Source organism: Protopterus annectens, chromosome 13.part0 (genome assembly GCF_019279795.1).
Source record: "Protopterus annectens isolate FY-2018-M chromosome 13.part0, PAN1.0, whole genome shotgun sequence".
In the NCBI taxonomy this organism is placed as follows: Eukaryota; Metazoa; Chordata; order Ceratodontiformes; family Protopteridae; genus Protopterus; species Protopterus annectens.
The window spans coordinates 1,135,808,872-1,135,824,229 of record NC_056747.1 but is presented as its reverse complement, the minus strand read 5'-3'; the positions used below and the strand labels follow the sequence as shown (position 1 = coordinate 1,135,824,229).

Sequence of the window (15,358 nt, the reverse complement as noted above, 5' to 3'; positions counted from 1 at the left end):
AATCATCTCACAACCGGCTCTTTTGATTTTCAGAGGATCATCCAGTTTTTTTACCTTCATCCAGGGCAGACAAATCAGCAGGCACCATTTCTTCAACAGGGAGAGAGCGCGCTCAGCCTCTTCCAAGGCTTAGCATTGGAAGAAAGACCTTGATCGCAGCAGCGGTTGGAGTCCTCATGATCCTCCTGTTAGTTATCCTTATACCTGTACTGGTCAATTCTGTAGGGACAGAAGGGCATTACGAGATGCTGGGCACTTGTAGGATGGTCTGCGACCCCTACATGGGGAAGAGCAGCTCCACCACCACCAGTGACAGTATCCGACCAGAGGCTGAGACACTTAGTGATCACAATATCGTGCCACCACCTTCGACACTCGTACAGGGTCCTCAAGGCAAACCTGGCAGACCTGGCAAACCGGGGCCCCCAGGTCCACCTGGCGAGCCAGGTCCACCAGGACCTGTAGGTCCACCCGGTGAAAAGGGTGAACCTGGAAAACCTGGCCCGTCCGGTCCTGGGGGTAATGGTGCCATCAGCACTGCCACTTACACCACTGTCCCTAGGGTGGCCTTTTATGCTGGCCTGAAGAATCCCCATGAAGGCTACGAAATCCTCAAGTTCGATGATGTGGTCACTAACCTGGGCAACAACTATGATGCCACCACAGGCAAGTTTACCTGTAACATCCCTGGCACATATTTCTTCATCTACCACGTCCTGATGAGAGGAGGGGATGGCACAAGTATGTGGGCAGACCTGTGCAAAAATGGACAGGTAAGCTGTACACACCTAGCTGAAGTAGGAAAAGGTTTCCTTTGTTTGTTTGTTTGTTTGTTTTTTTTTTGTTTTTTTTTATAATTAGGATTATGAGAAGTGAGCAAGATGGGATAATATAGATTACTGTCTCTATTCCATCTGGTCTGACAGGGCTTACTGAGTTTTGGATATATATTCACTGTCATGTAAAATATCGTATACACTATACTTCATAATGGGAAAAAAGCTAAAGCCACTGATTAGTTAGTTTGCCTGAATGAGTAATGTGAATAGCCTTGACATAGTATGTAATGAATCCTGTTTATTCAGATTAACTGTAGTACCTCTATTTTATTTATTTGTTTGTTTTAACTGAGGGCAATGTATAAAGGCTACTGAATTTCAGACTTTGATTGCTAAGCAGTGGACATCTACTGAGTGCATTTCACATCTGAAGTCACTTATTTTTTCAGCAGTTTCAGATTTGCTATAATGTTGACTATTTATAGAAGTTGGAAATAAATCTGTGGTGAAAATCAAACTTATCTAGGCAAGGTTTTAAACACTAGCGAGCTGTACACATGACTGCCTTGATATAATAGTTAAATATCCTAATAAGTTATTGCATCAGGATACAAGCGCAAAGAAGGAAGCCCAAATTCCCTGGAGACAGAATAACAAATGAAGGTCAGCCATCAAACTAATCTGATATTGTGTATCTGTGTAACTCACTTACAGCTAATACCGTTAATTATTTTCACGTGAGATGCATTGTGCAGTCATTTTGGTGGATGTTCTCTGACAAAAATAAAGTTTGCGGAAATGTGTACACAAAAAGGCACTAGAACATTAGTAGAGCATGTACATAGAACTGCAACAATTAAAAGTTTGTATACATGTTCTTAGCCTTACTCTTACAGGGCAGCTTCACATATAACGGAACATCAGTGCAGCAAATATCTCTTAATACTCATTTTTGTTTTAGCATATATTACTTATTTATACCTTTTTGGATTTGACTGGCTGGTATTTCGTAGAATTTCTTTTAATTGTGATATTACACTTCTTAGTACTTTTAAGGCTAGCATATCAGATGTTTAAAAGATTTTTTGGTTAGGAGAGAGTTTATGCCTTTTTGTCTCACAAAGCTGTTCATAGCTAACTAATGTCACAGATAGTAGTTATTAATACCATTATGGATGGTGTGGGGCAGCTAACTCTTTCTATCTCTGGTTTGGATACATGCATGCCTTTATTCTCTTGAATGTCTTATCTGTCACAGCATCTCCTTGGGACTCTTTTTATTAGCACAGCATGCATTTTGCAGTACTTTTTATTTCCATAACAGGCATTTTGAACCAATAGCAGATATTTTCTATAATACTGGCTGGCACATATCAGTCACACAGGGCTATGCTAAACACCTAGCACTTCCTGATAAAATGTTGTTAGTACAATAAATATTTACTTGTACAGTTTTTGGCTTGTGCAATCATAATTTATTTGCCCTTGCTTTTTGCCCAGCAAATGTATAACTCTTGAAACATTTTTCAACACTGCATTTGGAAAGTTGTTAACCTTTCTGACTTGCAGCATAAGTATCAATCTCCTCTTTGGCTAACATACTTAACATTTAATGGCATTATTTTCATCAATCCTTGTTAATACTTGCTGGTACCAAAACACAGCTCACACTTCATGATGCAGCTATAGCTAGCACAGAACATCCTTATAACCACATTTTATTGCTTGTGTTCTATATTTTTTTTCTCAAGCCTTTTGACACATTCTCTTTTGCCAGGTATCTCAGATTTGATTTCTAATATGCCCCGCATGTATCCTTCTTCGAATCTTCTGCATGAATTACCCGATAGAAGCCTTAATAAGTTAATCCATTTCCTCCATAAGCTTCATTTACCTGCAACAGGAAATCCTAAGTTCACATATATAGGACATAAAAAAGCTGACTTCCCCGGTTTGTCTGATTTCTTTCTTTTTTTTTTCTCAACACATTAACAGCAACGATACCCACAGATGCATGCAAGCACATACACAAATCAACCAGAAACTTCCCATTGCAAGTTGTTGTAAAGGATAGCTGTATTTGCAGTTTCCAACTTCACACACCATATTCTCACTCCTTACTTCTGCACTTTTAAATGTCACTGATTTTGTTGAATATCCCAGATTTTGCCTTATATTTATGTTCTGTCAGTTGTAAAATGTTTGACTTTCACATTAACACTAAGGATTGAAGTCAGTCAATAATGTCTGACATTAGAATTTCATATTTATTACTCAGGAAATGCCTGTCAATCCAAAATGTGTCATAATAATTTACATATTTTAGTATAATGTTTAAAATTGACCCTGATTTTGGCTCTTTGTCACCCTATTATTTTTGTATTTGTCCAGAATTTATGAGCAAAGAAATTGAGAAATATTATTATACTTGATGTAATCCTTGAGTACATGCAGCAGTGATATAGTGGATAGTAGTCTTCTGTTTCACTGGCATTTGTCTAAAGTTATTTAATGATTATGGAATGCCTGCTTCATTCCCTTAAAAGTTCCACCTTAAAAGAGTCAAAATAAACTGACACAGCAGCAAGAAACCTGCAAATTCAAAGGGGAAAAAAGAAGACAGTGTCTTATCTGGATTTCGAACCCACACCACTCAGAATTATTTCATTTTGGATACACCAACAAGGCAAATGCACATACATACATACATATTTACACAATAAGTAATAAATATTTTCTGGAATTTTGACTGATAGACAGACACGCACACACACACACACACACACACACACACACACACACACACACACACACACACACACACAGACAAAGTCACAAACACAAGACTGCACTATAAAAGAAATACTCACAGTGCAGTCTTGAATCTGTGATTTTAATATTGTGTGTGTGTGTGTGTGTGTGTGTGTGTGTGTGTGTGTGTGTGTGTGTGTGTGAAAATTAGAGAAAATTTGTATTACTTATTGCGTGAATGTGTATGTGTGTACATGTGTGACTGTGTGGGTGCATGTGTATTATATATATGTATGTATATGTATATGGGTCCTAGTCTGAACATCGAAAGTACGTTAAATCGAAACGTACTACAGCGAACACACTTTCGCAATAACATTTTAGCAAAAATGTGCACTTTCGCAAAAAAAAAAAAAAAAAAAAAAAAAAAAGGAAATAAAAACAAGCAGTTTGCATGTGGATTTAGTTGTACATCAACATGTACTGTTGATTATACAACTAAGCAAACTGTTGCTTAGACTGCGGTACAGCGGGGATAAGGCAATATTCCCTTTTCCCCACTATAGTGTGATCTCAGAGTGAGAATATTAAAGTAGTGTTATTTTTGTAGGCTTTTTGGCATTTTTGCTAAAATGTACTTTCAGGAAAGTGCGTTCGTTTGATTTAACATACTTTCAATGTAACAACATAGATCCATTTATATATATATATATATATATATATATATATATATATATATATATATATATACACACACACACACACACACACACACACACACACACACACACACACACACACACACACACACACACACACACACACGTCCAATGGTGTGAGTCTGTCAAAATTAGAAGAAGTGTTAATGGTCAGGGACTATATGCTTGAATTGCTTGCGTGGTGTGTGTGGTTACTATAGATAAAATGTAATTCTTAGTATCCTGGTTGCAAGTCCTAGTCAGAACACTTATTTTTATTTTTGGATATGTGCAAATTTCATAATGACATACCACATTCTTGAAATTATTGCCACTAGAAGTGTAGAAGACTTCAACAACCCGACCAAACTATAGTGCAGTGGCAGTATATCATATTCAAATTGATATGTTAGTGGTAGACCAGCTGAACACTGTCTTATGGCATGGCGAGAACTACTATATAGTAATTGTCCCAGATAATAGAAGAAGAGCACTTGGTCTGTGAAAAGTCACAGTGTCAAAGTATAGTGTGTTTGTGAAACTTCACAGCCTCAGTGCATGTTGAATCTGTGAAAGTTAACAGTATCAGTGCACATTGAGTCTGTGAAAGTTCACAGTGTCAGTGCATGTTGTGTCTGTGAAAATTCACAGTGTCAGTGCACGTTGAGTCAGTGAAAGTTCACAGTGTCAGTGCACTTTAGGTCTGTGAAAGTTCACAGCATCAGTGCATGTTGGGTCTGTAAAAATTCACAGTGTCAGTGCAGGATTGGTGTGGAAAAGTTCACAGTGTCAGTGCAGATTTGGGGGTTTGGTATGGAGAAGTTCACAGTGTCAGTACATGTTGGGTCTGTGGAAGTTCACAGTTTCAGTGACGGTTCAGTGTGGAGAGGTTCGCAGTGAGAGTGAGGTTTGGTGTGGGGAAGTTCACAATTTCAGTACACATTTGGTGTGGGGAAGTGACAGTGCTAGTGCACACTGAGTCCGTGGAAGTTCACAGTGTCAGTGCACATTACTTCTGTGGAAGTTCAAAGTATCAGTGCATGTTGGGTCTGTGAAAGTTGACAATGTCAGAGCAGGTTTGTGTGGGGAAGTTCACACTGTAAGTGTATGTTCAGTCGTGGGAGTTTCATGGTCTCAATGCATGTTGGGTCTTGGAAAGTTTACAGTGCCAGTGCAGGTTGGGTCTGTGGAAGTTTACAGTGCCAGTGCAGGTTGGGTCTGTGGACGTTTACAGTGTCAGTGCAGGTTGGGTCTGTGGAATTTCACAGTGTTAGTGCAGGTTTGATATAGGGAAGTTCACACTGTTAGTCCATGTTGGGTCTGTGGAAGTTTACAGTGTCAGTGCAGGTTTGGTGCAGAAGTTCTCACTGCTAGTGCATGTTCTGTCAAGAGAATTTTAGGGTGTCAGTACATGTTGGATCTTGGGAAGTTCACACTGTCAGTGCATGTTGGGTCTTGGGAATTTCATGGTTTACAGTGTCAGTGTAAATAGGATTTAAGAAAGTGCACAGTGTCTGTGCACATTGAGTCTGAGAAAATGTCACAGCATCAGTGCAAGTTGGGTCTGGGGAAGTTCACAGTGTCAGTACACTTTGGGTCTGGGGAAGTTCACAGTATCAGTACAAATCGGATTTGGGAAAATTCACAGTGTTAGTGCAGTCTGGGGAAGTTCACAGTGTCAGTGCAAACAGGATCAAAGAAAGTTCTCAGTGTCAGTGCACATAGGATCTGTGGAAGTTCACAGTGTCAGTGCAAACAGGATCAAAGAAAGCTCTCAGTGTCAGTGCACATAGGATCTGTGGAAGTTCACAGTGTCAGTGCACATAGGATCTGTGGAAGTTCACAGTGTCAGTGCAAACAGGATCAAAGAAAGTTCTCAGTGTCAGTGCACATAGGATCTGTGGAATTTCTCAGTGTCAGTGCACATAGGATCTGTGGAAGTTCTCAGTGTCAGTGCACATAGGATCTGTGGAAGTTCTCAGTGTCAGTGCACATAGGATCTGTGGAAGTTCTCAGTGTCAGTGCACATAGGATCTGTGGAAGTTCACAGTGTCAGTGCAAACAGGATCAAAGAAAGTTCTCAGTGTCAGTGCACATAGGATCTGTGGAAGTTCTCAGTGTCAGTGCACATAGGATCTGTGGAAGTTCTCAGTGTCAGTGCACATAGGATCTGTAGAAGTTCTCAGTGTCAGTGCACATAGGATCTGTGGAAGTTCACTGGGTCAATGAAAGTCCATCTCTGACTCAGGAAAACATACACTTTATGGCAGAGTGATTTCTGAGCAAATCACTCACATATACCTCAGTTCTATGACTGATACAGTCCTCAATCACGTAGATGTTTGTGGGTGATGCTACTGTCACAAAAGAGATGTGTATCGCAAAGGAAGTAGGCTTTGCTGCAATCCAGGGCAAAGATCTAGGCATTAACATATTTGAGTTGAAAAGATATAAAGATGACTATAAGTATACGAAATGAGTTGCAAGACACAGGCGGTATCAACAGGGCACAGAATAAGGCACTGCAAACAATGAAAGGACATTAGAAAAACCTCATTTGTAGTGCCATAGCTAAGGTTGTAGACTGCACTTCATGAAGAAATACAGCAGGATGAGATAAACAAATAGTTTAGAATATCATAGAAAAAGTATCTTAGAAACCAGATATTCGAGAAAGAATATTACATGATGCAAAATTTCAGATGTAAAGTGAGGAAGCATTTGTTGCATAGAAGGTGGTAATGGATACTTGGAACACAGTGGCAAAAGTATGAGCACTGAAAGACTTAAGATGTGTATGACATACAAATACAGGAACCCTAGAAAGACTGAGTACTACAAACGTAAGTATGGTCTGTGATAAAGAACGTAACAAAATTCACAGACTAGATGTGAAAAGTGGAATTCATCTGTCAGCAATAAGAGTGGGATTTAAAAATAACTAATGGAAGGAAGAATAAAATGAAAAAAAAAACAGCTTTTAGTATTGTTAGCTTTGTCACTTCCAACATGAAATGTCCTAACAAAACTAAAATCTTAAATAGTATGAGCATAAGCTTACAAACTCACTTAACTGTTTAAACAAATTTCTTCATTGACCTTTCTTTAGTCTCAAACAATTTTAAAATACATTTTAAACCTAAATATTCCACTCCTGAAAGTAAAGATTTGAATATAAAACAGTGTTAAGCATTAGTATCTCTGAGTTAACTTCAAAGATTTTCTGAATAAGTTTAAATGCAGAAAAAAATTCAAGTGTTAATATGGATTCTTCTTTCGGCTTTTTCCCGGTTAGGGGTCGCCACAGCGGATCACCTTGTCCGCACATTGAATGGCAGTGGAGTTTTACGGTGTCGAGTTGCCAGCCCGGCGCCCAACCTTCCACAGAAGGCACACTCACACGCACACCTAGGGCCAATTTAGAGTGTCCAATCCACCTGCAGCATGTCTTTGGGATGTGGGAAGAAACCGGAGCACCCGGAGGAAACCCACGTGACCACAGGGAGGACATGCAGACTCCGCACAGAAGGCACCCCAGCCGAGGATCGAACCGGAGAACCTCTTGCTGTGAGGCAGCAATGCTAACCACTGCACCACCGTGGCCGCCCTAAGTGTTAATATGGATTAACGTTTTTATTTTCAAGTCACAGTTTGATAGCATTTTTTTCCTGATGCAGATAACACTTTTTGCATTTATTTGTTTTCTTTTTCTAACTGCATGATTTACTTAACCTAAATAAACTGCTTTTAATTACAACCCAAGCTAAAGACGTTAAATGCAAAACATTAAAAAATTTGAGAGATTTAATGCAAGGAAGCATTTATTGAGAAGAGCTGAATCCATCCACTCAAGATAGCAACTGCTGAGAAGTTATACATAATCTGAAGAAGAATGGTACAATTAATCGTGCTATATAGAGAATGAGGTTTTGTCATTTGTAGAAATAACCATTCCAAGCAATATTTCTTATTCAAGTGTTTTTTTTTAATCTGTATACTTTCCCGTGCTAAATTTATTTTAAAAGCTGATTCTATTTTTAACTAGTAATAAGAAAGGCATTCACAGAAGTGTTTGATTGTTGGTGTGAGCTGGAAAAGGAGAAGAGGAAATACAGATAAGAGGAAGAAAAGTATAACAGAGCACCTGGAAATACCCAGTTCAAGACCTGCACTCCCTGGATGCATGTTACCTAACAATATTATAGCTGCTGGCTGCAGAGGGAATATAGGGATGAGGCAGGTATGGAGAATAACTTTAAAGTCTGTTCGAGGAAGTCCTAACTGGCTCTGTCCCATGAGGACTTTAGCATTTCCTAATTTAATGAGTTCTGGACAGGATATTAAGTGATCTAGAAACATCACCTTCTAATGAAGCAGTGTATTAAAATGGAAGGGCAGAATACAGCTTCAGATCAAAGAACTGATTTCTTCTGTGGTCTCAGGCAAGTCTCTTTATTAACTGCATCATCATCCTTTTCAGGTTTTCAGACCTGTATCCATGGTGGAATTCTACTTCCATGTTCTGCACCATTTAATTTTTGCTTCAACTACTAGCCAGTGGTGACTATAGGCTGCTCTAGAGAAGCTTATATTCTCTTGTAAATGCTAAAGTTAGGTGCTGTTGGTTTAACTCAATATGTCATATGTCAGTTAAGTCTGGAAACTTCATGGAAGAGAGCATTAAATGATAGCAGCTCTGACAGAGGTATGTGGGTGTGCAGTTTTCATTCAGTTTGGTGCATTTTTTTTTCCTTTTACCCTTCTCCGATATGTCTCCTGTGACATTGTGTGTTACCACTGACAAACTTTAATCTCATTAATCTATGTCCTGCTGGAGATGCCACTATCAACATCAAAGATTGTGAGATAATCCAGAGGAAAACAACAAAGTTTGAAGCAATACTAATTTCATGAACTTTAAATGTATCCTGACAGAAATGGGACCCATTCCTGGTACAGTACTAGAAACCCTAGACATTTGAGAAATTAAAAAAGACAAGACTGTGTAGTCTGGCCTTACTTCAGCCCCTCCCCCAACTTCATTAAATGATCAGTGCATGTTATGTCCCCCACCCAAAATGTGAGAGATGGGTGGTAGGATTCCATTTGACGTCATACTGTGGGTCTGTAAAGCCTTTTCTCCAGTATTACACCACCCACACTCCCTTAAATGTATGCTATGAAATGAAGCCTCCTCTGGGTACCTCCCCCCTCTTCTGCATTTCCACCTGGTCCTATTAAGAAGTACAAAAATTCTAACCTGCCCCAAAGGAGGAGGAAGGATGGCCAATACCTCTTCAAGTCCCCTCATTATCATTGCCACCAACCCAATGAGCTCTTTAGCACTAGATCTGCTAGTTGACCAAAACTTAAAAACATCATAGACATCACCTCCTCATCCTCCATTGTGGTCTTCTCCATAGCATTTTAGACACAGTGTACATTGCACACACAAAGCCTCACAGTCCTGAAGTGTGGAAGAAGGTCATAAGTTAATCCTACATCTCTCCAGACACTATTTGATGCTAAATTATCCTTACTGGTACATCCAAACAAAGTCTGTCACTCTTTTGTTGTTGTAATGTGGCTGCTGTACATGCTCTTAGCTATTGCATTTGGTCCCTCATCATTACAAGCTATGTGACAGATCTCTGACCAGAATACTGAGCTGAGGTCACTGTGGGAATTTGTGCAGATGTGTTACATCTTAAACTCTGGTGCATTGTTGCCATATCTCCTTAACTCCCAATTCTGTCCAGTTTAGTGTATGTCAAACTGGAGTCATTTACTTGTTTGTTTGGTCAGTCAGTCTCACTAGAATGATTTTTTTTCAGAACTGGTCTTCAGTGGACCAACCGATTGCCATAAACATGAATGCCCCTGTGCATGTGAGTGAATGAATTTTTGTACATTTTACTTGTGAGTGGATTGCTGGTAGAAGCCGTGCGTGTGTGTGTGTGTGTGTGTGTGTGTGTGTGTGTGTGTGTGTGTGTGTGTGTGTGTGCGCGCACATGTCCATGTGTGTGTGTGTGTACATACATGTGGACCTTCAAGATATGTTCATCTGTGATTATACTGCTCTGTAGAGATAAAATCATGATCCGAAAGCTTCTTCAAAGAATGTGACTCTGGGAACATCTGAGGAAGCACTCAGTTATAGAAAAGGTGGTGGTGGTGCTTCATTAATAGAGTATTTTGCCACAACTATCAATGGGCTACATCTTGTACACAAGGGATAGCAAACATGTGGCGTTACAGTGTTATAAGTGGGGGGGGGGGGCTGAAGGAGTGATATGTGAAATATGCCAGCATCAGGAATAAAAGAATGACTATAGGGTAAGGAGAGTAGCTGAATAGGACTGATGGTATATTTTCATTAACAGATCAAGCTTCTAGACTTACCTGTGTACAGGTGTGTGGTCCATTACACTTTTTGTTGTTTCCAGGGTGCTAACCCAATTTCACGTCAACCAAACTTTCCATACTGGTCCCAAAATCTGATATATAGTATACTTTTTCACCAATATGTTACCCATTGTACTCTGTAGTTTTAATTAATTATTTGATTGCACTTCATGTGTAAAAGAGATTCTTCCTAATAGCTACAGCCATGAACTATAATGAACCTTCAGCAAGTTGCATATCATCTCACAACTGATAAGCACACAAGTTGCCTGTTTCCTACTAAATAAGCACTATTTCACATTCAGGTGTGGGTAATGAAGTGTTTACCCAAAACTAATGTTGTTTGACTGTGAGAGTGACTCCCAAGTGATCAAACAAAGCCAGATAGGGGATAAGTTTGCCTTTCTCACAGGTGAATGTGAGTTATTGCTATTATACAATGATGTTATTTAAAAAAAAAGAAATGCACTTCTTTTTTAATGTCATTTTAATGTAGAACTTAATTTCTCTTCTGTATCCTTTCACCGATTTATCTCTAGACACTAAGTGATATATTGCACATCCATAAGACTGGCTGTGTAGCAATGCTCAAGTAGTACATTTTCTAACTGTAGTTGTTGTCAGTTCATTTCCATAGGTCATCATTTACTGTTATTTGAATTTCCAGATCATTTTTATCATCATTTAGGGCTTACTATATATATACACCTCCAGGTTCATGCATCCAAAAAAGTTTGATATTAATGGCTTAGTAGAAAACGGTGGCATTTAGTTTGGTAAGCCACAGTGATATTTGTTTTAGAGCAGCAAATGTGGCTATAGAGGTTTTTGCCCAGCCGTGTTGGTTCGGTACTTGTTTTTTACTTCAAGTTTACACAGTTTTTTGTATCGCACCTTTCACCTCTTCCTGTGTATTTTTGTTTTTTTGTGGCTACTGATCTGCTTCCCATGTAATGCTTGATCTATCAAAGTGCTTGATAACTGCATTGTCAAATCAGTGTGCATGTTTTAAAATATGTATCATTTTGCATTGTATGATAGTGATTATACACAGACTACAGAAATGTGAGAACTCTGACTAATGAACTGCTGTAGCCATGACGATACTGAATATTATGCAATAAAAACTAATTAATATTCTAAAATGCACATGGTGATTGAGCAATCATCATCCACATAATAAATCAAGGGATGATCCAGAAACCGAAATAAGATTAAATGCCAACTAATGTTAATTAAAAAGCCACACTTAACCAATGTATTTCATGAATTTTAAATGGATCTCATTTAGTTATTTAGGTTATAACAGTGTAAAACTCACTAGAATCATGTTACTGATTTCACGGGTCACATAAAAGCTTTGAATTGATTATGTGATTTGCTCAGAGTGATGTGCTATTTCAATGGATTTCCGGGAACAAAGCCTAGGTTCACAGCCTGCATCCTGCTCATTTGCAGTTCATGAGCATTTGTCTAAACAACATTATGTATATACATATGTGTGTATGTATCTGCAGTTTTTGTTCTTTTTGTTTGAGTGGAACCACAGACATGCATGCATGCACGTGCTTGTTATGTATAAACCTGTTTTTGTGCAGTGCTAGGTATGTTCATCCATAATTCTACGCACACAGTACATCAATTATCTGTCCCCAGAGATGTCAATGGAAGGAGACAGAAGATAAATTATTACACAATGACATTTTTTTTAAAAGGTAAGACCTTTCTTAAATAATGTAATTGTATAACAGCAACAACTCATGTTCAGGTGTCTACAAGCTAGTCTTACCCATTATGGGCTTTGTTTTATTATAAGGTAGAACTTTTTTTAATAATATCATTGTATATCAGCAACGACTTATGTTTAGGTGTGGGTAATGCAGACTTATTTACTGCTGGATTTATTTGATTATTCGGGCTTTGGCCTCTTGATCAAACCACTCATGACATGAGTAACCCTGCTTTACACACACCTGAGTGTGAAGTATTTCTTACATAAATCACCATCTGTACTACAGCCACAGAAGCTGAATAGTGTTATAAGAAATTAAGTCATTTTATAGTAACAAAAAGACACTCCATTCTTATGTGCTGTCATGTAATATCATAATTCAGGGTGTGATGATATTACATAATAATATACTGCTTGTTATGTCTTGTTGCTTAAATAATTGACAGATTCTTTGACAGATACAATGATCAATAGCACTATTTATTTCATCCTGGTACCTTGGTCATGCAGACATTCACTGAAAATGTATGATGGATTTGGTTTGTTTATGTAGCTTCGTGTGCTTATGTACAAGTGTTTAGTAAGGCTCCCTACTACAATTGAAAGATCTGTAACTCCTGTCCTGAATTATGAAATACAAACGCTGAAATATAAGAATGAGGAATATTGAAACTAGCTGTATTCCTTTAAAACTTTTTTTTTTTCCCCAAGGCGCAACCCCCCCCCCCCACCATTCCTTGATATGGATGGCTGCACTCCCATGCCCTTGATACTAATATGTACTAACTCCAGATCAAAGTACCTGAGAAGAGGAACATGATCATCAGAACAAGGGAATGAGTTTGTGCCTGTTGAGTTCAGTGCCTTGGAAGTTTCCTCTTATTTGTCATGATTTGGCCTATTTACCTTTCAGGGTTGAATCAGTGGATTGTGTGGATATACGTTTAGAAACACAGAGCTTAAAATCAAGCCTGATACATGTATGCACACATACAGACAAGCACCACCTCAAAAACATAGGCACACAGACAAAGACACAGAGACACAGGCACAAAAACACACATACACATTTTTAGCATAGTCAAAAGAGAAATAAATATCTTAGTGGCCATGAGAGCAGATCCACATGCTGCTGCTTAAACGCATTCATAAATTTCAGTGTGTAACCAAATCCACTAACTTGATTACCTGTTTCATTAGCTGAGCATAACGTATTCACAGATTTCAGTGTGTAACCATATGAACCAACTTGATTACCTGATTGATTAGCTGAGCATAACGTATTCACAGATTTCAGTGTGTAACCATATGAACCAACTTGATTACCTGATTGATTAGCTGAGCATAACGTATTCACAGATTTCAGTGTGTAACCATATGAACCAACTTGATTACCTGATTGATTAGCTGAGCATAACGTATTCACAGATTTCAGTGTGTAACCATATGAACCAACTTGATTACCTGATTGATTAGCTGAGCATAACGCATTCACAGATTTCAGTGTGTAACCATATGAACCAACTTGATTACCTGATTGATTAGCTGAGCATAACGCATTCACAGATTTCAGTGTTTAACCATATGCACTAACTCGATTACCTATTTGATTAGGTGTGCATTCATGTATGGTCACACTACTGAATAGTTTGTCCTCATATGTTATGACTGACTGGATGAAATTGAGAACATAATATAGAAACTACACGAAGACAAAATTGAGATGATCATTCTTACTTGGGCATGGCATAAAATATAAATCGAACAGCAATCAGGCTCAGGGCATATTTCTGCATCCAGGCAAACCACACATGCAGAATCTGCATTGTGAGGCTGCATCCCCAACTCACTTGAAACTTTAAGCATCAAAAATATTCAAGTTGATGCAAAATTCAGGGAAAATGAAAAAAAAACAGTTTACACCAACTTTTTTGTACTAATGTTTATGGTGGAGAAGCCAGTGCTAGAGATTTTCTCTAGTTAGATTTATTTATTTATGTATTAACTGGGTAGTGGATTGATCCATACAAGATGTATTTCAGCCACAGCCCAGGGAATACAAAATGCACCTCCTGCAAATATTTAGAAAAGAAAGTCTGTAAACAAAAGCAGCAGTGAGCACAATACCTGTTTAGCAGGTAGCAATATTACTTTTTCAAGACTGTTGTATGCAATAGCAGTATCTGTAAATACATTCAAGAGTGATGTGCAGTGGTTTATTGATATTCATAAGTTGCAAACTGTGGAAGACAAAAATGTTTGTCTTGCTGTTTACTATAACCAGTGAGATTTATACATAGCCAATATTAAGTAAGGAAAACAGAGCTAATAAGAACAAGGCTGCAAAACTATATTTTTGCAGGGTTTTAAGTTGTACGCAGTGCCCTACTCTTTTTTCTTTGTCTTCAGCAGTAACATATTTATAATATAGCATGTTCTGCGTGTTTAATTTCAAGTGGTGCAGGTTTTGATTTTCATATTCAGGATGCTTACATGTTTAGGGGTGCATTGTTGTTGCAGTTGTGATATGAATATACAACATATTTCATAATGCACTGGAAAAACACGTGTAGATGTATTGACTTACATTAGATACAATGAAATTGTTTCAATTTATTTAACTTCTGCTTTTAAGGAATCACTGTTTGATTTTATGGAAATCCATAAAATCAAAGAGTGATCATTTAAAATGGAAGTTAAATAAGTAATGAATATAAAATGACAGCACCTTAAGGATGCAGTGGTAGACAGATAGACATGATATGGTAAGGCTCCAAACACTCAAATGACTAAAAACAGGATCAAAATGCACATATACATAAACACACACACACACACACACACACACACACACACACACACACACACGTACATGTGTGTGTGTGTGTGTGTGTGTGTCTGTATGTGTGTGTGTGTGTGTGTGTGTGTGTGTGTGTGTGTGTGTGTGTGTGTGTGTGTGTGTGTATGTGTGTGTGTGTGTGTATGAGTGTGCA

The 15,358-nt window shown here is 38.3% G+C and overlaps 1 protein-coding gene across 1 annotated transcript in view; it reads left to right on the top strand.

The window, feature by feature from the left end:
- C1QL1 (complement C1q like 1) overlaps positions 1–15,358 on the top strand; it is a 623,479-nt gene that overhangs the window by 202 nt on the left and 607,919 nt on the right. Inside the window, exon 1 of the mRNA XM_044055118.1 lies at positions 1–773. This exon is cut by the window's left edge and continues 202 nt beyond it. Coding sequence (XP_043911053.1) covers positions 177–773 — 597 coding nt within the window. The 5' untranslated portion in view covers positions 1–176. The remainder of the gene's footprint in view (positions 774–15,358) is intronic.